Genomic DNA, 24,720 nt, shown 5'->3' on the forward strand with positions numbered 1-24,720 from the left:
ACTTGGGCAATGAGCAGATGGAAGATCTTTTTCTCTGTCTCTCCTTCTCTCTGTATATCTGACTGTCTAACTTAAAAGAAAAAAAAAAATCCCCATCTTAAAAAAAAAGCTATGAGTACACAAAATTCCTTTCAATTGTCATGCCAGCCTTTTGAAACTTTGACGAGTACAAGTTTTTAACACAAGTTCTAAATGTGGAAAGGACATTCCGTATTTGTCGGGCTTCTAAAATTAAGCTATCTTTAGAATGAACCTTCTCCAGGATCCAGAAATGCCGTATCCCTGGATTTTCACCGCTGATAGCCAAGTAGGCAGATGCTTTCCACTCTCAGTCATTCCACTTGCCTTTCGTATCTACTCCCAGGTGAACTCTAAAATAACTGTCCCTTACCCAGGCTTTCTTTGAGCTGGAATAAGTCCATTAGAAGAACAATAACTAGCGTTTCTCAGGTGTCCCAAGCTGCGGCTTCGAGAAGCCCCAGAGGACGGTTCACACACAGCAACTGCGTTCAACTCCTCTTGCCGCCTTCTCTCCGCAGTACGCAAGCCTTGGGCCACGCCCCCGCTCACATGACCAATCAGAGTGTGGAAAACGGGCCGGATGGGGCGGTCTCCGCTGGACACTGACGACGAATCACCTGCCTCAAACAGCAAGGGCGGAAGCGGAAGAGCGCTGAAGCTCCCGGTTTGGCCTGGTGTTCCGCCGCAGAGGATGCCCGGTTCGAGAGAGTGATAGAAAACCTGGGGCCTCTCCTACCAACAGAACCGGGCCCAGAGACGCCTCCCCTAGAAAAACGCTAGCGCTCAGGGTCCCCAAAGGACGGTCCTGGTCGTGCCGCCCTCTCTCAGGCCATGGTGCAGGCGGAGCTCAGGGGCATCCCCAGGTGAGGGCAGCGGGAGTCCACCGCGCTCGAGCCGGGTCGATGCGGGTTCGGGGAGAAAGCATGCTGCCCGCTCTGCGCCCTGCTTGCACCCTGAGCGGCCCCAGTCGCAGCAACAGAAAGCGCAGCGCCGGCCGAGGCGGCGGCTGGAGCTGTTGCTGAAGTCTCCCGACCCACGCTGGGTTCTCCGTAGTATGCGAGTGGAGAAAACAGCCGGAGAACAGGGCTCTCCCGGTGACAGCTTCCCGCGAGCTCTTTCCGCTGGCTCCTCGGAGCCGATTGGTGCGACAACATGCCTTGCACCTGCACCTGGAGGAACTGGAGGCAGTGGATCCGACCTCTTGCGGTGGTCATCTACCTGGTGTCCATAGTGGTCGCGGTGCCCCTGTGCGTATGGGAATTACAGAAGCTGGAGGTAAGAGGGGCCCGGCGCCGTCCGCCTCTCCCCTGTCTCAATCCAAGGAGGCGACACTTATCCCCGACTGCTGCCCTAAACACCCGGGCGCGGTACCTTGATATCCGTCTCGTGCGCGCGTCTGAGCCCAGTCTCGGGTTGTAAACGTGTCTGGTTTTTGTTGTCCCTTACGGTTATTCGTGGCATTCTACAGGTGGAGGTGGGGCAAGGATGAGAAAACAGAATGCGTTAGCAAAGCTGCGAGGAACACTAGTTTTGCAAATATCCATCTGTGTTGTGCACAGTCAGCCTATTCCTGAAATCTGATTTATTCAGATATTAGATTTACATAAATCAAATAGACTATTTTGAGAACCATGTATAGAATGTTAGTAGCTTTTAATTAGTTTTCTGAATTAAGGGATTCTAGTTGAATCATCCTTGTTACTACTGGAGCTGTTACCTCTTAACTAGCAAAGGTTTTGCAAGAAGTTCCTGGTATATTTTTGATGTCACATTGTTATTGTGACATCAGTAAAGTTGTACAAGCCACAAGACCCCAAAGTAAATGTTTAACTAAGACACAATCTTTTAAAAAATTGTTTAGTGGACTTTCGATTTGAATGAATAAAGTATATTTACTGAGAAACGCTCATTTTACAAGAGCTGTGGAAAAATTGGTTATTTCAGTTGCTTTTGTATTGTGGAGATTAGTTTTACGTGTTTAAACAAAATATATTTAATACACACTTGGGCTCTGCATTTTCATTTTGTTGTTATTGAATTCCCATTCTGCATTGTTCATAATTATTCTGTTACATTCAGTATTTCTCATTTCTTAGATATTTAGGGCTTTCTGCCATACTTTACTAAAATTCAGGTATAAACATTTTTAAAAGTGGGTAAAGGTTTCTTGCTTTGAAGTATTTCCTTGGAGGATGGCATACGGACTACTTGTCAGGTTAATGGGGTGTAGAAATATCCTAGATTAAGACTTCCCCAGTCGCTGATTTTTAGGGACAATTTTTTCAATCTGCGTTCTCCACCAATGTAACCCTGCACCAAATTCTCAATATGTGTTGCCTGGAGTCTTTGCATCATACCAACTGGAGTATCGAGGTAGAGACAAGTCACGTTCTATGTGTCTTTCTCCGTGCTGACTAGTCCCAGAAGAAAAGCCAGTGTTCCTAATTGTGGCTGTCAAGGCCAGACATGTGCTAGACCACTCCCCCTAAGCTCCCCTTGTGCTCAAGTCCTGGGTTTTCCCCACTGTGGCTTTGCCTGCTTCTTCCTCACAACCTTGCCCTCCCCTATAAACTGTTCTCATCCCTCCATGCCCTTCAAGTCAGATGTCACTGGACAAGCCCAGTGAAAATGCCAGGCTTCCCTTCCCCAAGTTCTCTGCTTTATTTTTGAAGAACTTTTACATTGTCTACCATGAGAGAAGCTTTATTTAGTTTTCTCTTCCTCTCCTGCTAAGTCCCAGTGACTCAGACCCAGTGAGGAATTAGGCCGTTGTGTTTCCTGAGAGACACCAACATGGTACCTGCCTTCATGGAATGCAATGGTGGAGGCAGAGAGAACAAAGCCAAATGACAAAAATATTTTAGTACTCTTAAAACCGGGGGGGGCGTGGAAACACAGACAGGACAGTCTTATTGCACAATTTCAAGAACTCACTATGGAAGAAGGAGTAGAGGTGAAGGGAGATTGGAAAGTTCTGTGTGGTGATTGAGAAGTAGTGGGCTGTGGTGATTTACAGCCGGGCTCAGGATCTCGGAAGTAAAGATGGAAACTGAACCAACAGGACTTACAAGTGGGTTGGATTGCATGGGACGGTCAACAATTAAATGGAGAAGTCAAAGTTGAATCAGAGATTTTTGATTTGAATAACTGGTGCCAGGGACCGAGATGGAAAGTAAAAGGCTTGAGAGCAATTTGATTGTGTATACACCTTCAGTGTCACGAGAACCGTCAGATTGGCTTGTCAGATAGGCACATCTCGGACTCGGGATGGAACTGCAGATACAAATGCGGGAGTTTCTCACTGCCATAAAATACTATACATTGAGCAACTTAAAACAGAATTTTTTCCCTCCAAGTTCTGAAGAATGTTTTGGAATCCAGAAGAGAGGTGCCAGTAGGAGTCACGCCTGGAGGTGGCCATCTCCTTCGGTTTGCAATGGTCACATTTCTGCTGTGTGCTCTCCCGGTAGAGAGGACCCTCTGGTGCCTCTTTGTCTTAGAACAGCACCAGCCCTGTCAGATTGGGCTCCTGTTTTAGGGTTTCATTTAACCTTCATTCCCTGCTAACAGCCCCATCGCCAAACACAGTCACAGTGTGGGTTAGGATCTCAGCAAAAGAATTTTGGGTTGGGCCCGGCAGCATGGCCTAGCAGCTAAAGTCCTCGCCTTGAACGCACCGGGATCCCATATGGGCACCAGTTCTAATCCTGGTAGCTCCACTTCCCATCCAGCTCCCTACTTGTGGCCTGGGAAAGCAGTCGAGGATGGCCCAAAGCCTTGGGACCCTGCACTCATGTGGGAGACCTGGAAGAAGCTCCTGGCTCCTGGCTTCATATCAGAGCAGCACTGGCCATTGTGGTCATTTGGGGAGTGAATCATCAGACGGAAGATCTTCCTCTCTATATATCTTCCTTTCCAATAAAAATAAATAAATCTTTAAAATTTGGGTATACAGTTATGGCCATGGCAGAATCATCAGAATGTCGGTGGTGGTAAAGCCAGTAAGATGGATGAGATTAAAAGAAGAAACTGAAAGGGCCAACAGCCTAGCGTTAATATAGTGCAGTCAGGCAGAGCAGAAGGAGCTCCAGGAGGCAGCATGCAGCGGGAGAGTAGAGTGCCAAAAAGGTGTTTCAGAAAGGAAGTGGTGACCAGTACCAGTGCTACTACAATGTCCCTTGGTTTCCACAAGATAGAAGAGTCCATGTGAGATGAAAAAGTGGAATCAGGGTAGGAATTTAAGTTTGTTATTCATTTTTTGTCTCAACAATTTTTTTAAACAAGATTGATTTATTTTTATTGGAAAGGAAGTTTACAGACAGGAGAGAGACAGAGATCTCTCATCCACTGGCTCACACTCGAAATGGCCACAACAGCCAGAGCTGAGCCTATCCAAAGCCAGGAGCCAGGAGGTTCCTGGTCTCCCACGCAGGTGCAGGGTCCCTAGGCTTTGGGCTGTCCTCGACTGCTTTTCCAGGCCACAGGCAGGGAGCTGGAAGGGAAGTGGGGCTGCCAGGATTAGAACTGGTACTCATATGGGATGCTGGCGCTTATGGATGAGTTTGGCCAGTGAAGCCATCTCGCTGTCCCTGAGGATTTTGATTCTGCAGATAACTGAGAAATTAATGCCCCCGAGAAAGAGGGTAGTGTGAGTAAGGAAGGATTTGCTCACTTTTGTTTTTAAGGGCACAGACACTGACTACAGCATGCCCTCAGATTTTAGTTATAGTCTGCGTTTAATCCTCTTTAAAACCCTAAGGCAGAGATAGGTGACTGTAGTGACATGTGCGAAGGACTTCATATGCTTTATCTTTGTTCTGTTTGTTATGAGCTGATGTGTTTAAAAGTCTCAACACTGTGTCCAGCAAATAGTAGGCCCTAATTAGCACATCTTTTTAGAAAAAAAAAGGTATGTTTATATATATGTACATGTATATAGACACACACGATATTTCTTTGAAAAACAGAGTTAGAATGGAAAAACATTATTCACTGGCTCATTCCCAAGATGGCAAAACAGCCAGCCCAGTAGCTTTAACTGGGTCTCGCACGTGGGTGTAGCTTGGACCAAAACATTTGGGTCATCTTCCAGGCTCTTCTCAGGCCATTAGCAGGCAACTGGAACGCAAGTGGAGAGGCCGGAACGTTAATCCATGCCCGGATAAAATTACATGTTTATCTACTTGGTCATCTGATGCATTTTGACTTACACTGAGAGACATCTTGTATGAAACATAGCCTGTATTTTAAAGACTAGAGTCAGTGTTCACAATGAGAAGCCCCTGGGAAAGAGGCTACAGAAAATGGGAGGTTCATGAACTGCCATTGCTGTCATGCCTTGGCCCAGTACAGGCTTTCCTTGGAATGAAGGGATGATCGCCCGTCTGCACTGCTGGAACTATTTCTCTCACCCTCTCACGTGGCCGAGCATGTCTGATGGACCTCAGGCAGGCTCAGTGTTTCTCTGTAGTCTGTTTGCCTGAGCACCAGCATCTGTCCATTTTGCTCTCTTCCGCTCTGCAGACTGGAACCCAAAATCACCCTTTCCTGTTCTGTGCTCCTTTGAAGCACAGGCTGGAGAAGAGTTAACTTGGCTCCTAGACATTGCTTTCTCTTGCACGGCTTTATCTGTGCCTTCTTTCCTCAGGTTATCGTAGAAAAAAACTTTGCATCTAATCCTTCTCCTTTTATGAGCTCAAAACAAAACAAAATGACAACAAGAAGCTATGGCATGTCTGATAAGTTTAAGACTTAGGTTGATAGTTTCTTTATTGAAGTGTGTTTCAAGCTGAATTAATTACCTAGAGAGAAATGAAATAATTTCCACAGACACGTGATAGTGACTTTTTCTGATGTAACATTGCTTACATTGAACACATTTAAAGTAGTTTAAATTTCTTACACACCTAGCTTTTTGCATATTTCAAAAGTCAAAATGGCTATAAAAGCAATGTTTAGTATGGGCTGATGTTTTTCTGAAACTGATTTGCAGTGTGAAAATGTTACTAGCTCCCTGGGGTACAGTTTTTCTTATTTTGACGTGACTATGCAGAAATGACTGAGTTATCCAGAGTCGCTTGTTTTATGATTGTTTGAGAAAGCACTTTCTTCCTCACTGCACACTGTAATTATATGTTTGGCCTTCATTAGTCACAAACACATAAAGTTTCTCTTATGTCTACAACCAAGTCCTACTTTTGGGCACTAGAGCAATCATTAAAAAAAAACAGACATTAAAATTACTTGGCAGGACTCTCATAATAGTAACCTTATAAAAGAGAAACTGCCCTGTGTTTCTGCTGCTACTATTTTCTTAGGTAATTGAAATTGACACCCACTTTTAAATGAAAGTGAGCAAAGTAGAACCCCTGGAAAAATGAGTGTTCATTTTCAGGCTCCTGTACATTTCAATGTGGAAATTTATTGATATAAAATTAACTTTGTTCTTCTTTTTTAAATTTCCTACCTCTTTCATATCTAGCTCCATATTGAGCAAAAATACCTTGTTAAACCAGTGAAATGTGAAGTTGCTGGCTCTACCACTATTTTGTTAGCTGCTCAAACCACTCAGTTTCCAAACACAAATACTGCTACCCTTTAAAAAAACAAAACAAAAAGACTCAGATTCTTCAAGACAGGCTTGTGAATAGGTGATCAGATGCCACCATGTGAGAAGTGCTTGGGTTTAAAACCTGCCTCTGGCACAGGACTCCAGCGTTGTGCCCGTGCAGACCCAGGAAGCAGTACTGTTGGCTCTAAGAAGTACGTGGTTGCCACCTGACTAGAACATCTGTATGAGTTCAGGGCTCCTAAGTTTGGCCCCTGTCAGGAGCTGTCACAAGCCTCTGAGAGCTAACAGTGAATAGGGAAGCATTGTTAGCACTTGGATACACTCTTTCTCTGAAAACCAGTAATAATAATAATAAATTCCTTCTCTAGGACTCCCCCAAAAAGAGAAGATTCAGATACAGTTTTGCATAAAGTTGGACAGTGCTGCTTTAGAATGAGTATATTTTTAGAAATTCAGCTTGTAAAAAATAAAATATTGGGCCCGGCGCGGTGGCGCAAGTGGTTAAAGGTCCTCGCCTTGCACGCCCGGGATCCCATATGGGCGCCGGTTCTAATCCCGGCAGCCCCGCTTCCCTTCCAGCTCCCTGCCTGTGGCCTGGGAAAGCAGTCGAGGACAGCCCAAAGCTTTGGGAACCTGCACCCGCGTGGGAGACCCTGAAGAGGCTCCTGGCTTCGGATCGGCATAGTATCGGCCCGTTGCGCTCACTTGGGGAGTGAATCATCGGACGGAAGACCTTCCTCTCTGTCTCTCCTCTCTGTATATCCGCCTTTCCAATGAAAAAATAATAAAAATAAATCTTTAAAAAAAAAAAATAAAAAAAAAAATAAAATAAAATATTGATTGAATACTGACCTTGAAAGGTATAGCTTTTATTTTCAGGATATATAATATCCTGAATTGGTATTGTTATATATAAAACAGGAGTCGTATGTAAACACAGTTTGTTTGGGTATTAGTGTAACAGGAGGATTATAAGAGCTCCTGCGTGGGATATGCGTTTGGCCTAAAGGTGAAAATATTAATAGTGGAGCACCTGGGCTCACTCCTGATTCTGATTGCCTGCTAATACTGACTCCAGGAGGCAACAGGTGATTTTGCAAGTCAGGTCTCTGCCACCCATGTGGCCGACTTATGTTGAGAGCTGTGTTATGTTCCTGGCTCCTGGCTTTGGCCCAGCACTAGTTGTTGTGAACATTTGTGTATTGAACCAGGATGTTGAAACTTTAGCTGTCTGTCAATCCTCTTTCCATCTCCTACGTACCTTTCAAATAATAATTTTGTTTAGAATTTTTTTAAAAAAAGATTTTCTTGGGCCCAGCGCGGTGGCGCAATGGTTAAGGTCCTCACCTTGCACACCCAGGATCCCATATGGGCGCCGGTTCTATCCCGACAGCCCCACTTCCCTTCCAGCTCCCTGCCTGTGGCCCGGGAAAGCAGTCGAGGATGGCCCAAAGCTTTGGGACCCTGCACTCATGTGGGAGACCCTGAAGAGGCTCCTGGCTTCAGATCGGCATAGTATCGGCCGTTGCGCTCACTTGGGGAGTGAATCATTGGATGGAAGGTCTTCCTCTCTGTCTCTCCTCTCTGTATATCCGCCTTTCCAATAAAAAAATAATAAAAATAAATCTTTAAAAAAAAAAGATTTTCTTAATTTTGGGGGGGGGGAAGGCTGATTTATAGAGAGAAGGAGAGAAAAATTTCTATAATCCATTGATGCACTCCCCAAATGGCCACAACAGCTTGAGATGAACTGGTACAAAACTAGGAGCCAAAAGTTTCTTCCAGGTCTCCCCACATGGGTGCAGGGTCCCAAGGTTTTAGGCTGTCATCCTCTGCCCTCCCAGGCCACGAGCAGGAAGCTGGACGGAAAGTGGAGCCCCCAGGACACAAACTGGCACCCATATGGGCTCCCAGCTCTTGGAGGTGAAGAATTAGCCAATTCAGCTATCATGCCGGGCCCCCTCAGATAGTAAGTTTTAAAACTCTTGAGAGAATCCGTTCAGGGACCAGCATTATAGTACAGCAAATTGAGCTGCTACTTGAAATACTATTCACTGTTTTCACAGCACCAGTTTGATTCCTGCCTGCTCCGTTTTCAAGTTCCTGGGCCCTTGCCATCCACATGTGAGACTCAGATGAAGTTACAGGCTCCTGGTTTCAGCCTGTTTCAGCCCCTGCCACTATGGCTGTTTGGAGGAGTGAGCCAGTGGATGAAAAATGTCTGCTTTTTCCACTCTTTCTATGTCCTCTGCCTTTGAACAAAAGGCATGTCAATATCAGAGCCAAACATCAGGCAAATAGCATGCAATAAATGTTCATTATTGTTTTTGTAATTGTTTTTATATTTAAAAGAGAGAGAGACAGTGGAAGAAAAGTTTTGCATCTGCTGATTTATTCCCCAGATGGCTGTGAAATCCAGTGCTGTGCCAGGCTGAAACCAAGAGCTTCATCCTGGTCACTCACGTGGGGTTCAGGGCCCAAGCACATGGAGCTAGATCACTAGTAGAGTAGGTGAGACACCAACCATTGCCCATATGGGAAACTGGTGTCCTGGGGCAGTCTCAGCTGCTGTGCAGGAATGCCGGCCCCCGAGTTTTAGCCTTTAACAAGCATTAAAAGATTTTTACGTGGGACTTGCAGAAGATTTTAAAACTGCTGTACATTTGTGAAAGCAGTAACGAATTATAAAAGACAAACAGCAAACTGAGAAATGAACTAATATTCTTGACAAATGAAAAGCTGTTAGAAATGCTCCTTGAAAAATGCTCATGAAAAATATGACCCCTGCCTCCACAGAAACAGACTGCTTGAATGAGAAATAAAATCATAATTTAGAAAATAGTGTTCCTTATTTGTAATCAAACGAAAACATAAGATATAGAAATGTTTTATGAAGGTTTTTAACTTTACTATCAGAATCTATACTAATGCATTGTTTTGTTTCTCAAGGTTGGAATACACACTAAGGCTTGGTTTATTGCTGGAATCTTTCTGCTGTTGACTATACCTATATCCCTGTGGGTGATATTGCAGCATTTAGTGCATTACACACAACCTGAATTACAAAAACCAATAATAAGGTAAATCATGTGTTTTTATTCTGCTAGTGTTGTGTTTGCTTATTTTGTAAATTTGACAAAATTTTTAAAATTTATGCTTTGCTTTCCAAATAGGATTCTTTGGATGGTACCCATATACAGTTTAGATAGTGTAAGTATGTTTCATTTTATTTCATTAACTTAGGACTTGTCGGATGATGTTAACCATGCTTACGGAAGATTTAAGATAATGCAAGTAGGTCTTTTTCATTAAACAGTAGAAAAGTGGAAAAGTTCACTTGCGGATAATATTGATAACAGACAAAGTATGATCATAGGAAAGAAAAGTACAACTGCTTTAAATTTTATACACTCTTTATTTTCTTGGTTTAATCTTTTAAGCTCATGAGTGTAGTGGCTGTTGGTTGTTTCAAGAGTGTTTTAAATTAGATTCATGCCTCAGCATCCAAAAAGGACTAGTTCTAGGACTCCTGTGGATACCAAAACCTGAAGGTACTTGGGTGCCCTGTGAGGTATTTACATGTAACCTACTTATATTTCTCCCCTGGACTTATAAGTCATGCCTAGGATCCTTAAGTTACCTGGTGCACTAAATTCTGTGTAAATAATGGTTATATTGTATTGCTTAGGAAATAAGACAAGAAAAAAAAAAGTCCATTGATATTGAGCACAGTCTTTTTTACCCAGACTTTGAGTCCCAGGGTTGGTTGAATTACAGAAGGACCAACTGTAAATTACCATCCTTTGTATTTATTAAGTCTTTTGTTTGAACCAAAAAAGAAAAAAATTCCCCAGTGGCTATATATGTAATTATCATATAATGCTATTTTGATTTCTAAAGGAAACACCTATAACAAATATTTACAATGACCAAAGAAAAGTTTTGGATTATATATAAGAATTAATTTAGTTCTTCTCTTGATACTCATTTTTTATCTCTACTTATCTTTGCTTAGCTATACCTAAGATGTTTGTGCCTTTTAAAAATTTATTTTGTACTTATAGAACTGTATCATAAAATTATAGTAAATTTTAAATTTTATTTTACACATTTTCTGGTAGCTATTATAATGGTAGCTTTTAGAGTGGTCGATATTGGTATACCACAAGACATCTCAAAATTTTTGAGTTAGCTAATCTTGAGGACCATGAATTGGAATTACAATTGATTTATCTTGCCCACAACTATTTTTAACACTTGTGCTTTTTCATAGTGGGTGGCTTTGAAGTTCCCCAGCATTGCCATCTATGTGGATACCTGCAGAGAATGCTATGAAGCCTATGTCATTTACAGCTTTATGCAATTCCTTACCAATTACTTAACAAACCGCTATCCAAACCTGGTGTTAATCCTTGAAGCCAAAGATCAGCAGAAGCATTTCCCTCCTCTGTGTTGCTGTCCACCATGGGCTATGGGAGAGTAAGTATTTTTTGGTTTTAATCTTTTTTCTGTTTTACTTCAATTTAAGCAAAGTTGTTAAATATGAGCCCTTGGTTAAGTACTGCGAACAAGGCAAAACACAAAAAAAACAGAATGCCCTACCCTGATATACTTGATAGTCAGGTTTAAAGGCAAACAAGACACACTTTTTTTTTAAGATTTTTTTTTTTTAATTGGAAAGTCAGATATACAGGGAGAGGAAGGATATAGAGGGAGATCTTCAGTCTGCTGATGCACTCCCCAAGTGGTCGCAACAGCCAGAGCTGAGCCAATCCAAGGCCAGGAGCCAGGAGCTTTTTACTGGTCTCCCACATAGGTGTAGAGTCCCAACACTTTGAACCATCCTCAACTGCTTTCCCAGACCACAAGCAGGGAGCTGGATGGGAAGCAGGGCTGTTGGGATTAGAGCCGCTGCCCATATAATCTTAACACGTTCAAGATGAAGACTTTAGCCGCTGGGCCCAAGACACATTTTTATAATCTACCTGTGTGTTGGTATTCTTTGTTAATTATCCCAAACAGAAAAGTTAAATAAAATATTTCAGGAATGGCAGTGTGAGATGCCATATGATGTGGTGGCTAAGATGCCACTTGGGTGACCTATCAGAGTGCCTGGAATTAGGTCCCAGTTCTGCTTCCAGTTCCTGCTTCCTGCTGTGCCATCAGTATTGTCTTCAGTGCTTGAATACTTGCCAAGTGCATGAGAGACCCAGATGGAGCTCCTGACTGCTGGCTTACCTTGGCCCACCCCAGCTATTACTCTCATTGGGGAATGAACCAGCAAATACAAGATCTCTTTCTCTGTGGGTGCCTGTGTTTTGGGTAAATTATTAATACTTTTTTAAATATTTATTTTATTTATATTGAGAGGCAGAGTTACATATAGAGAAGAGACAGAAGGAAATCTTCCATTCGCTGGCTCACTCCCCAAATGACCAAAATGGCCAGTCCTGAGCCAATCCAGTCAGAAGCCTAGAACTTCTTCTGTGGGTGCAAGGACCTGAGTCATCCTCCACTGCCTTCTCAGGCCATTAGCAGGGAGCTGGATTAGAAGCAGAGCCATTGAGACTCAAACCAGTGCCCATGTGGGATGCTGGCACTGCAGGCAGAGGCTTACCTGACTGCACCATGATATTGGCCTCAAATTATCAATAATTTTTTTAAATCCTATTGCAATTGGGATTCAGGGTCTGTTGATTTTTTGCAATATCACATAGCTGGTTAAAAGAGTTGGTGGAGGTGGGTGTTTGGCCCAGCACTTAAGACGCACACATTGCAAGTCTTAATAACTGGGTAAAGTATTTGGCCCTGGCCCCTGACTCTGGTTCCTGCTGATGTAGTCCCTAGGAGACAGCAAGAGTGTTAGTTCTTGCTCCTGGTGTGGGAGACCTGGAATGTGTATCTGACTCTGCTTTTGGTCCCAGCCTTTATGGGCATTTGGGAAATAAACCCATGGGTGGGTCTACTCCTACACTGCTTCTTCGTACTCCTCCCACCTTCTCCCTTTCCAGTAACTAATTAAGAAAGGGGGAGGGGGGAGACTTAGAAAGATAACCTAAGATGGGAAGCAGCATATATCAATAGGGACAACAAATAATGTTTTTTTCCAGTAACGTTAATGTTTATGTTATATGTTTGTGTAGGATATTAAATGAAAAGTTTATATGTCATGTACAATTTTCATTTTGAAAAGTAAGTTGAACTTAAGATTGCACTTACTTACAAATGAACCATGGCTGTTTTTCAGCAAGCAGGCATTTGAAAACGGTGTTTCAGAAAGATCAATTTGCAATACTATAAAAGATGCATTAAAGGGAAGAAAATTGCAGAGATGGAGAAATAGGAGGTTGTAATCATCCATCTTTGGGATAATGAAAGGATGAAATTTGGATTAGAAAGAAAAGCAGTAAGAGAATGCATCCAAAGAATCAATGAGACTTGAGAATAGATAAACAGGGATTAAGGTGGAAGTTATAAGCCAGCATTCATGGAATGATGTGGAGCTGTTGACAATCAGTATAAATGTACAACTTAGAGATGGCTACATTGCCGTCACGAGGCACAGAATTACTTGTACAAAATCCTGACATAGCCGTGTCTCTTAACACTGAATGTTACAGGGAGCTATTTGGCTTTTTGATAAAAAGAAAACAAAACATGTTGAGAACCTAGTGACAGTGTATGGTTATTTCTTAATACACAAAACAGATGTAGACTTCATGGAATTTATAATTTGATTAGGAATTAAGTGAAGACACAAATAGAGGAAATGCAGTGAAGGAAAATAGGCAGCCATGAGAAAGGGTAATAAGGAAAATTTAATGTAGGTTGGTGAACAGAGAAGATAGATTGTGCTGAACTCTGAATACAATAAATACAAATAAATGGGCATTTATAGGTAAGGTGTAAATTGAAAGTGTCAGTGGATGCCAGACTGCTAAGAAATATCGTGAGTAGGGATTGGACCTAATGCATGGCTCAATAGCTCAATCCTCACCTTGCAGGCACCAAGATCCCATATGAGCACCAGTTCATGTCCTGGCTGCTCCACTTTCTATCCAGCTCCCTGCTATGACCTGGGAAAGCAGCAGAAGATGGCTGGAAGCCTTAGGACCTTACACCAGCGTGTGAGACCTTGAGGAGGCTCCTGGCTCCTGGTTTCAGATCTTCTTACCTCCAGCCATCGCAGCTACTATGAGAGTGAAACAGCAGATGGAGGATCTTTCCCCCATCTCTTTTTAGCTCTATACATCTGATCTGGCTTTCCAATAAAAATATATAAATCTTAAAAAAAAAAAATAAGGGGATGCTTACTAAACTAGCAGGATTCTTGCTTTAAAGCAGTCAGGGATTTGAATAATTCAAGGTGAATATGTGGTAATTGATCAGATATTGAGATGTTGGGTCAGTGACTTAACTGTGTTTAAGCTGACTTAGGCCAAAGACAGTGCTCAAAGGTGAAGCCCTATAAAAGAGGATGAGAACTTACCTGCAAGTTTGATGGGTGAGAGTCAGTCATGAGAAGCCACTGTAGGTTGCTTTGCAGAGAACTGGTTTCCAAAATCCATTTCCAAAGATTGTTGTATCTGTGTTGACTGAATTGGAACTGGTCAAAGGTATGAGTTGAGTGAGATGAGAGACTTCCATTGTTAAGTATAGATGATAGGATATGATAGTGGCAACTTGACTTTGATAAGGGCTCTTTCATTGCCATAGAACCTAAGATAAGGCTCTAATGTAAGCTCTTCAGACTAGCAAACTGCTTTGTTTTGGCTTCTTTTTTTAAAGAGGCAGAGACACAAAGAGATGGACTTACCATAGGCTGTCTCCCCCCTCCAAATGCCCACAAGAGCTAGAACTGTGCCCAGCGGAAGCCAGGCTCCAGGGACATCCAGGTATCCTCCATGGTGACAGGAGCCGTGCTAGACATAGGCATCTTATCCAGTAGGCTGAACATGTTCTACAGACCAGCACAAGTGGTCTGAGGTCACTAAAATCCCATGCCTTTGTCAAATGGCATTACACAAATGCCCACATTTTGTGCTTGTGCACTTGCTTTGTTTGCTGCTAAACAATTGTCTCCTAATCTCTTTTTTTTTCTTTTTCCTCTGACATGAATTCTGAGTAAATGGGACTGATAGTCAGCAGTGCATTCACAGATACCAAGTTTTCTTGTCTTCAAGCAGATGCTGAATGTTTACTAAAATCAGAGTTGAGGAATGAGGTCCTAGTAATAATATTTTTCATTCTACCTTTTATAAATAAAATGTAGGTTACTCATTTTCCTGTGATAACCAGTGTAAAATATCTGATAATTAACAAGGCTGTTGCCAATATAATGTTTTTACTGTGCAGATACTGTGACACATTTGAGGTTGATTCATGGAAAAAAACAGCTCTCCTGTTTATGCTGTGATTTCTGTAACATAAGCGTTGAGTGCAGTCAGTTCTCTTGTGAACATTTGGTTTTGTGTAAGCCATTCATGGGAGGAAGGGAAACACTTCTCCTGGTGACTTGATGCATTTATGCTTCTATAATTGGAACAGCACTAACCTTTATTATTCTTCTCTCACTCTTAGTGGGCTATAACCCAAATTTTTAAAATAAGTTGAATTCATAAGAATTTGAAAACCACTGTTGTGGGTATGCATCTTGATGTGGATGTAGTAGGCCTTGTTCAACTTTGCAGGTTAGTGACCAATTGTTCTCTGCAGCACATCAAGTTACTCTCTTATCAGGAATATGAAAAACCATCCGTGGCAGGCATTTGTGTGACCCTTAGGATGATGGTGGTACATTCCCTCCTGTGTCAGAGTACCAGGGTTCAAGTCATGGCTGTACTTTCTGCTCTAGCTTCCCACTAACATATACCCTTTAGAGGCAGCAGGTAAGTTCAGGGCCTTGATTCCTGTCACCGTGAGGGGGACTAGGCTGGAGTTCTGCAATCCCAGCTTCTGCCTGGCCCAGCCATTACAGTTGCAGGTATTTGGGGAGTGAACCAGTGAAAGATCTCCCTTCTTCTCTCTGCTTTTCAAGTCTGCTTTTCAAATAAAATGAAAATAAAAAGAATTTAAAACTAAGTAAATAAAATTTTTCTGTTGAACAGTATCCTCTGCAGATTTCATTGTTTACCTGTCAAGGTGGTGTAGAGTGGTGTTTCACTGTGCCCTTACATTGCATTTCGTTCATTGTTAGTTTTATTATAAAGTCAGATATACAGAGAGGAGGACAGACAGGAAGATCTTCCATCTGATGATTCACTCTCCAGAGTGACCGCAACGGCCGGAGCTGAGCCAATCCAAAGCCAGGAGCCCAAAGTTTCTTCCAGATCTCCCACGAGGGTGCAGGACCTCAAAGCCTTGGGCCATTTTCTACTATCCCAGGCCACAAGCAAGGAGCTGGATGGGAAACAGTGCTGCCAGAATTAGAACTGGCATCCATATGGGATCCTGGCACATTCAAGGTGAAGACTTTAGCCAGGTCCTGGGTAGTTTTTAAAGGTCTTCAAGTTTAACAGTTATTCCTCATATCTTGCATATCAGATCTTTTAATTATCATTTTTTTCTTCTTAAAGCATGTCCCTTTTAAATTCTTTACTGTCGTAATTGACACACTTTCTCAGATGTATTTTATTTTTATGAAGTTTTTATTTTGCTCTCTTTTTTTCCGACATTTTGTTTTATTGGAAAGGGAGATTTACATAGAGGAGGAGAAACAGAAAGATCTTCCATTTGCTGATTTACTCCCCAAGTGGTCTCAATGGCCTGAGCTGAGCCGAATGAAAGCCAAGAGCTTCTTCTGAGTCTCCAATGCAGGTGCAGGGTCCCAAGACTTTGGGCCGTCCTCGACTGCTTTCCCAGGCCACAAGCAGGGAGCTGAATGGGAAGCAGAGCAGCCAGGACATTAACTAGCACCCATATGGGATACAAGTACTTGCAAGCAGGGGATTAATCAGTTGAACCATTGTATGGCAGAGAGGGAGGGAGGTGTCACGCCCCCTCCTTGGTCTAAATTTTAAGAGGACTCTTAAATGGCTCTCCAATCATGTTAAAAAGATTGTCTTGGCTTTTGTTTGTTTTGGTGTGGTTTGCTACTCCTTACAGATTTTCCGTTACGTTGAATAAGCCTGGAAAAGAACAGGATGTTTTATGTAGGATCTTTGCTTCCACCTCTCTGAATATCCAGGAAGAATATTCTCTGTCATACTCAAAAACTAGAAGGAAACCAAATCTTAAATGCAAACAATAATTTCTTTTTATTAAAAAAGTGTATTTCAAAGGGAGAATTACAGCAAGGGAAAAATAGAAATCTTCCATCTGCTACTTCATTTACCAAATGGGCTCAAAAGCAAGAGTTGGCTTGGTTTGGAAGCCAAGAGCCAGGAACTTCTTCTGGGTCTCCCGCATGAGCACAGCAGCCCAAGCACTTAAGCCAGCTTCCTCTGCTTTCCCAGACACATCAGCAGGGAGTTGGATTGAAAATGAAGCAGCCACTACTCGAATCTGCATTCATATAGGATATAAGCTGCAGGCTTAACCTGCACAACAGCACAAGTTCCCATAAATGATAATTTCCAAAAAATGAAATGCCCTCTTTCTCAAACACACATACACGCAATTGCTTTGTGACTCAATTTCAGTCCTCCAGAATTACACTGGGCTTCTCTTTTATGCTGTACTACACAGGAATTGAGACTGTCCCCAAAAGGGAGATCTTTGAGAAGATACAATTGTCAGATAATGTCATCAGTGTTGTTTAGATCATTTGTTGCCACTCACATCCTTCCCTCACTACCATATAGGATTAATAAATTGAAAGAATTAAAACATATCATTTGTCAAAATGGTTTTAATTTGGAGACTGGAGAAAATCTGAAGCTGTTTAAATGAATACTTGAATTGCTAAAGTTCTTTCTCTTTTGCAGAGTATTGCTGTTTAGGTGCAAACTGGGTGTGTTGCAGTATACAGTTGTCAGACCATTCACCACCATTGTTGCTTTGTAAGCAAACATTTTATGTTATTTATTGTTTTAAAATCCTCGAGCTTTTATTCATATGTGATCAACTGAGTAACAACACAGGATTAATTTAGGTGTTTGTTCTGCAGTTCTGGTCCATCTGAAAAATCAGTTACATGAAAAACTTACTCTGTGAAAATAAATATGGCAGAGAATCAGCATGTCCTGCATCCTCTCTAAAGCACATGCAGAAATCATATCCACACAGCTTTAGAACCTGTTGAATGGAGTTCATGTGTGTACTCTGCATTAATTACATGGGTTTTTTTTTTACATAGTTAATTTAGAGGAAGAAGATGTATTTTTCTGTAAAACATTCTGTTAGGGCTAGACACCTTAGGGTAAAATGGTTTATTCATTAACGTGGCACAAAGTAATCCCTCAAAATGTTGAGAACACCAGATAATGTCAAGCAGGTAGCTTACATGTTCCATCTACTAGTACCCACTAACATTCTGCATGCTAATAGAAGAATACCAGGAAAAAAAGTGAGTGAAAGAAATGCACTGCCATTGAGCTAGCAGTTTTTTTCCAGTTAAGACAAATTTATTAATGAAAGCATGCTTTATTTTTCAGCATGTTAGATATTAAATAAGTATAGAGTTTAATATTGATTATAAAACATGTTTGAGAGAATCTGCGTCTTCATAAAATTTATCTCCAAGACTACGGAGCCAGGGGCGGGGCGGGGGGACCCTCTCACTTGCAGGTGTGTACTGTGTCTAGCAGTAAAGCTTCACAAAACTGGGCAACATTGTTCTGAATTTAGTAACTAGTCTCCCCTGTTAAAATGTCTGTGCCTTGTTTTGGATTTCCTTCAAGTTGGAGAAATAATCATGGCAACATTCTGAGGAAAACATTTTTCCTTACATTTTTGTAGTGCCTCTGGCTGAAATAATTAGAGGATCACTCAAATAAGCTAATTTGTAAGTGTAGGTTTTGCTGTTGTTGCATCTTGAAATACATTTTAATTTCATTAATCAAAAAGTTGTCTCATTTTTACCATTTTTTAGAATCTGTGAGCTGGTTGGTATATATGACGAAGGGAACTTTAGCTTTTCAAATGCTTGGACTTATTTGGTTATAATAAACAATATGTCACAATTGGTAAGTAAATGTTTGTTTTCCTTGATTATACTAAGTTAGTATCAATAGCTCTGAATTCCCTGAAGCAGTTTCATCTTGGAGTAAGGCTTGATTGTCTATTTCTTCACCTTGAAATATAATTCACAGAACTTACACATTTTGAAGAAAGCAATTCTCTCATACCATATATTTTGAATGAAAAGAAAATTGAGAATGTCAAGTTTAAAAAATAGGTAATTTCTCAAAACTGGAATGCTCTAAAAACATGTATTCTGAAGAACTGGTCAGAGGGAATACATTACTTTGAGTATCTTTGTAAATAAAGTCTCTGATTTGTAATAGCAGAAGTCTAGAAAGAATCCCTCGCCCAGTGGCAGGGACTGGTTAAAGATACTGTGGTCCTGTCATTGGCCAAAGGTTTAAGCAGTTGTTACATATAATCCTCATTCCAAGGCAAGTAATTCCTGAATTCTCCAGAGTTCTCACTTAATAGGCACTTACCTGTAACAACTCAGATTGAATATATGCAGAAAATGTTTGGGTTTCTAATATGCAACAAGAAATGCTAAGGAATGAGTGAGATATCCCATAGCCAAAGTTTTTAATCTTCTTGAAAAGCAAATTAAACATACAACTTGAGAGAACTGGTTACTGATCATTAGCGTCATTAACAGAATGCAACCTGGGTGAATTATATGGTTTATCTGGTTTCATTTCTCGATTTTGTTTTCTGCTTAAAATATGCCTTACTTGTTCTGAGACATCTAGCAACAGCCTATAATTATAAGCTGTATGGTAATAGGACCAAGGTTATAAATATATTCAGGCTGGTAGACCACAAAACATGAAGATATTATATAAATATTACATACTAAATATAAACATATTTCTCTAAGATGATTCTTGAGTATTTACTGTGCAAAAGTTTCAGATTGTTTTGATTTTAAAATTTAATTGCTATCTGGCAAACACTTTTCTATTTAGGGTTGGTTCATGTGCACTCCTATTTACCTTAAAGCCACAGTTCTCAAATTCAAAAGCCTGGTTTGTGAAAAAGAATATGGAAGTGTTCAAATCATGTAGACATTTTAATATGCTATTTTCTGTACTGCTATTTTAGGATTATTTTAAATATTTTCCTTAAAAATTGTATCTACATTTTCTCAGTGTTTGACAATTCAAACTCTAAGCACTCACAAATATTTATTAAACAATAGAAAAGTAAGATGCTTTAAGAAGGAAAAAATTAAGCAATGAATTTTATGTTTAGTTGCTGGCATTAACAAAGAAGCCAACATATATTAAAGAATGGTTGCATGAAACTGCTGTGAATATAGCTTCATTGTTTCTTCCTCTCATATTCTGAAATATTTCAAATTAGCACTTTATGATTTTAATGGAACTAGGTGAACTTTTAGGAAAATTTCCATTGTTATTGAATATTAGATTATTACTACCGATTTTTAGAGTTGAGCATTTATTTACTTACTTATTTATTTTAATTTATTTTTTTTTATTACATTGCATCATGCGACACAGTTTCACAGGCCCTGGAATTCCCCCCCCTCCGTCCCCAAAACCCCTCCTCCCCCTTGGTGGATCCTTGTTGCATTACCACAGGTCATTCAGTTGAGATTCTTTCCTTGCAAGCATCTACAAAGCATAGAGTCCAGCACCTTATTGTTCAGCAGTTTCTTGGGGAGACCGTCTCTGGTCTGAAGGTAGAGCCGACAGAGTATCATCCCAATCATCCCAACATTACATCAGTAACAATTTATAATGTAATGGAATTAGCTGACGTGGTATTGTGTAACCAGCATGCTAAAAGAGAGAGAGAGAGAAAAAAAACGAGTGCAAGTTCTGAACCACATCCTATGACTTCTACATTGACGTTACAATTATTAGTTTATATACAATTGGGTTCTATACACCTTAAAATGGCTATCGATTACTATTCAGCTGTCTCATGTGTATTTTAATTTTAGTATTTAGCAGCTCATAGCGTTGAAGCACGATTTTGCAGAACCTGGCTGTTTTTCAGGTAGTCTAACTCTATAACTCTAACAAGACATATGTCAACAGTTTAGGTGAACAGTTTTCAGAGGGGTGTGCAGAGAAATCTTCAAAACCCTAGTGAGTTATAAGTGCATCCTCACTGCCCGTTTCCTGTTTCTAAGCTTTCCTTGTTGTTCTCTATCTATTCTAGGGGTTTTTTGTTTATTTGTTCGTTTGTTTTGGGGGGTTTCTGGAACAATCCTGATGGTCATTACGAGAGAGGGTGGGGACCCAAAGTCAGAACCAGGCAAGAAGCAGAGAAAGCTCCTCACCCTAGTCCCGAAGGAAGTTTACTGTTTTGTTTCTGCGGACCGCTCAGTGCTCCTGGTTGTGGTTCCGATGACCTTGGATCCTGCAAGGCAGGGTATGGGCTTCTTCCATCCCATGTGTGAGACCCAAATGGAAATGGGTGACCTCAGAGTTCTCGGCCTCCAAAGGCACTCCAATTCCCCGTGGTCTCCTTGACGGTTGGGATGTAGTCCTCAGAGTTCGTACTGATAGTCCTTGGTGAGGATCTAGGAATCTTCAGGGTTGGGATACAAGGAGCATTTATTTTAAAAAGTAAATTTAGTAGAACTAATGTTGCTGCCCTTGTGAAACACTGTTCTCCAATTCTTTTCATGATTGCAATTTTTTGAAACTGCACTTATTTGTTATCTTACATATAAGCATACACTGTTATTTATGTAAGAAATTAAGCAATAAACTTATAAAATTAGAGGTAAGCAGTCTTTAGAATCAATTACAGATTTTTGTTTTTATTTTTCCTTTTACTGAAGAACTTTTTATCGTTATGTCAGCTATTCTTAATAAAGTTTAAATGTTAATTTTGCCTCTAGTTTGCCATGTACTGTCTCCTGCTATTTTATAAAGTACTAAAGGAAGAACTGAGTCCAATCCAACCTGTTGGCAAATTTCTTTGTGTAAAGCTGGTAGTTTTCGTGTCTTTCTGGTAAGTGTTGCTTTCTCATGAATGTTCTCATTTTCTAAAAGGCAGTAAAGATTGGGGTAAGGAGGATCTTAAATCTCAGTGCGGTAGATGGGCTACAATGTCTCAACCTAACTTACAGTTCATCCCATTAGAACTGCATAAAGAATCACAGGGTCACTGTAACCTAAATATGTCAATATCACAAAAATTAAAGCTTAGTCCCATTGTGTTACACAATACTATGCAGTTTGGAAGACTGATGTAGCGTGCTTAATAATATGGGGCAGTGTTCATCAGTAAACACTTTTTTAAAACAGAAAGCAGAACTATACAATGTCCTTATTTTAGAAAATGCTTGGACACTGGGAGGTGGTGGTCCTAAAAGTGAATATAATAAATTTAACAAATTAGAAACAATACAAAAATGGGAGAAGAAAATCCTTGACATTCACCACCTGGAAAGAATGATCAACATGATGAAGAGCATTTGTCATGTATAACTCTACATTATTGCTATGAAAACAACTTTTCAGGTTGTTCCTAATTAGAAGCAAAATTGAAATATACTCTAGCTAGAACTATGATGCCTTGTCTCTCATTAAGTGATGTTTACATTAACCTGGGCAATTTGTGGAAACTGCTCAGTAAGACTCATTATCTTGGAGCCAGATCCTTTCTGTCTGTAGCTCCTACACTTTAAAACAAGATTAATCTCAATACTGCTCTTGTAAAAAAAAATACTAATTCATACATGTCTAAACAGCATTTACATATCTACTACATGAAATTAGTTGGTAAAGCAAATATAAGTACCATTTCTTCAAGAATACATTGTAAAAGCAGGGGTAATAGTGGGTTGCACTGGGTGTTAACTTTTAAATGACATACTTTTAAAACAACTGCTCATTTTATGCTTGATATAGATTTGGCGTTTACCTTTTCCTAACATATAGGCAAGCAGTAGTTATTGCTTTGTTGGTAAAAGTTGGCGTTATTTCTGAAAAGCATACATGGGAATGGCAAACTGTAGAAGCTGTGGCTACGGGACTCCAGGTAAGTAGTGCTGTAACTCAGTATAACTTGACTACTTGTAAAGCATTTTATGTTACCTCCATGAAGCCTGCTTACATGCAGCCTAAGGGGATACGCTGCATGTATCCTCCTGTCAGTTGAGGAAGCAGAGAACTAGTTGGCCATAAGTACAGAATTTTGGTAGAACCAAGAGTAAAACCTGATTCTTCTGATCTCTTTCTGCGTTTTTCCTCCTAGATTTCAGGTCCATGAAATAGTAGATTGCTCACTCAATAGTGGTGCAGAATAGGTTTGAATTTTATATCTTGACCTTTTTTTGAAGAGGTCAAAGCCAAATTGTTTTGATCATAATCTGAAAAGGAAAAAAAACAAGCTGCTGATGTGTTAACCATTGAGAAGTACTTGAGAAACAGAGCATTGAAGAAAACCATATTTAAACCCCAAGATGGTTAATGCAGATGTTACTCTTGTTCCAGGACTTTATTATCTGTATTGAGATGTTCCTGGCTGCTATTGCTCATCACTACACTTTCTCGTATAAACCCTATGTCCAAGAAGCGGAAGAGGGCTCATGCTTTGACTCTTTTCTTGCCATGTGGGATGTTTCAGATATCAGAGATGATATTTCTGAACAAGTAAGGCATGTTGGTAAGTACCAGCCATTTAATTCATCCAGTTAGGTAGTATTAATATTTCTTTGAAGACAATTTAAATATACTTGAGAAACTTAAAAGGATTAGGTAAATAGTACCATAATGCTGGCTCTTCAGATATGGAGTAAGGAGAGGTGGGAATTAGAAAGGCAACTAAGGAAGCTCATTTTTATAATGGGTAATTGTCAAAATAACTGGCTAACACAGAAACCTCTACATTACTTTAAAGGACGAACAGTCAGAGGACATCCTAGGAAAAAATTCTTTCCTGAGGACCAAGATCAAAATGAGCATACAAGTTTGTTATCATCATCATCACAGGATGCAATGTCTATTGCCTCTTCAATGCCACCTTCACCTGTGGGTCACTACCAAGGGTTTGGACACACTGTGACTCCCCAGACTACGCCCACTGCAGCCAAGCAGTGTGATGAAATACTTAATGATGCTATGGAGAAGAAAAAAGAACCTTCAGATCAAGCTTTGGAATCCTGAGCAGTATGAAAAGGCAAAAAATGAAAAAAAAACTCTGTTAGAACCATCATATTCCATTACCTGGTATCTCCCAAGGCTCAGAACTTTTGTGCTTGGGACAAGCCATAAATTATGGAAAATTTCAACACAAAGATAGGTGAAAACCAGATACAACTACTGGACTTACATATGAGTTTTACATATTGCAAATAGTCTAAATCTCCTAGACTTAGACTTGATTTCCTAACACTAGAGTATCACATACTCAAATGGTAGAAAATGACTTCAGCTAAATGCCCTTGTTGTTACATTGCTTTAGTAAGAGGATGGACATTGTTAACAGAGTTTCCTACCATGCTGCATGAATGTAAGACTCTGGAATAACAGAAAGCCTAATTCAGAAACATGAATTAGTGGAACATAATCAACATCATGTGCCATATAAGCTTACCTAACGATTATTTCTCTACTTCTCAAATGGATGTCTTTCAATAAATAATAATTTATCATTTTTTCCTGCAACCTTTTATGTTTGTCATTCTTTAAAAGATAAGCCTTTCATGCTGTAACAAAAATTTCTTAATTAGCACAGCAAAAATGTTTTTAAAAATTACTGCTTTTCCTCAGAGCTACCAAAAATATCAACAAATGTACATGTCTGTTGAGTTATCTGAATTACTCATTTATCCAAATAAGTCTGATTTGGGAGAAAGTCATTTAGGATGATGCTTCTTTAGTTGGTAGTCACAACCCATAGTCATGTGCAACATTTTGGACTAAAAATATGAAAAGTACCATTATGGATGTTTTCATAACCTTTGCTTTATACAAACATAACCTTCATATATGGCATACCCTCATAGCAACATGCCTTTTTAT

General features: G+C 40.4%; 1 protein-coding gene across 1 annotated transcript; it reads left to right on the plus strand.

The window, feature by feature from the left end:
• Positions 1–703: 703 nt before the first annotated feature.
• TMEM184C (transmembrane protein 184C) lies at positions 704–24,363 on the plus strand. Its single transcript, XM_040966690.1, has 10 exons — positions 704–1,296; positions 9,542–9,672; positions 9,766–9,802; positions 10,866–11,071; positions 17,518–17,592; positions 18,624–18,717; positions 21,591–21,703; positions 22,636–22,735; positions 23,191–23,362; positions 23,597–24,363. Exons 1-10 carry the CDS (start codon positions 1,174–1,176, stop codon positions 23,860–23,862), a joined length of 1,317 nt encoding a protein of 438 aa, XP_040822624.1. The 5' UTR covers positions 704–1,173; the 3' UTR covers positions 23,863–24,363.
• The last annotated feature ends 357 nt before the right edge of the window (positions 24,364–24,720 follow it).

Source organism: Ochotona curzoniae, unplaced genomic scaffold (assembly GCF_017591425.1).
Source record: "Ochotona curzoniae isolate NIBS_2020 unplaced genomic scaffold, NIBS_Ocur_1.0 scaffold_4506, whole genome shotgun sequence".
Taxonomy (NCBI): domain Eukaryota; kingdom Metazoa; phylum Chordata; class Mammalia; order Lagomorpha; family Ochotonidae; genus Ochotona; species Ochotona curzoniae.

Bases quoted from the DNA above. Each gene is read 5' to 3' on its own strand.
- TMEM184C (XM_040966690.1), top strand. From the start codon at position 1,174: ATGCCTTGCACCTGCACCTGGAGGAACTGGAGGCAGTGGATCCGACCT. The intron at 17,593-18,623 runs GTAAGCAAACAT...ACCATTTTTTAG, and splicing joins TTCACCACCATTGTTGCTTT to AATCTGTGAGCTGGTTGGTA. The intron at 21,704-22,635 runs GTAAGTGTTGCT...CCTAACATATAG, and splicing joins GTAGTTTTCGTGTCTTTCTG to GCAAGCAGTAGTTATTGCTT.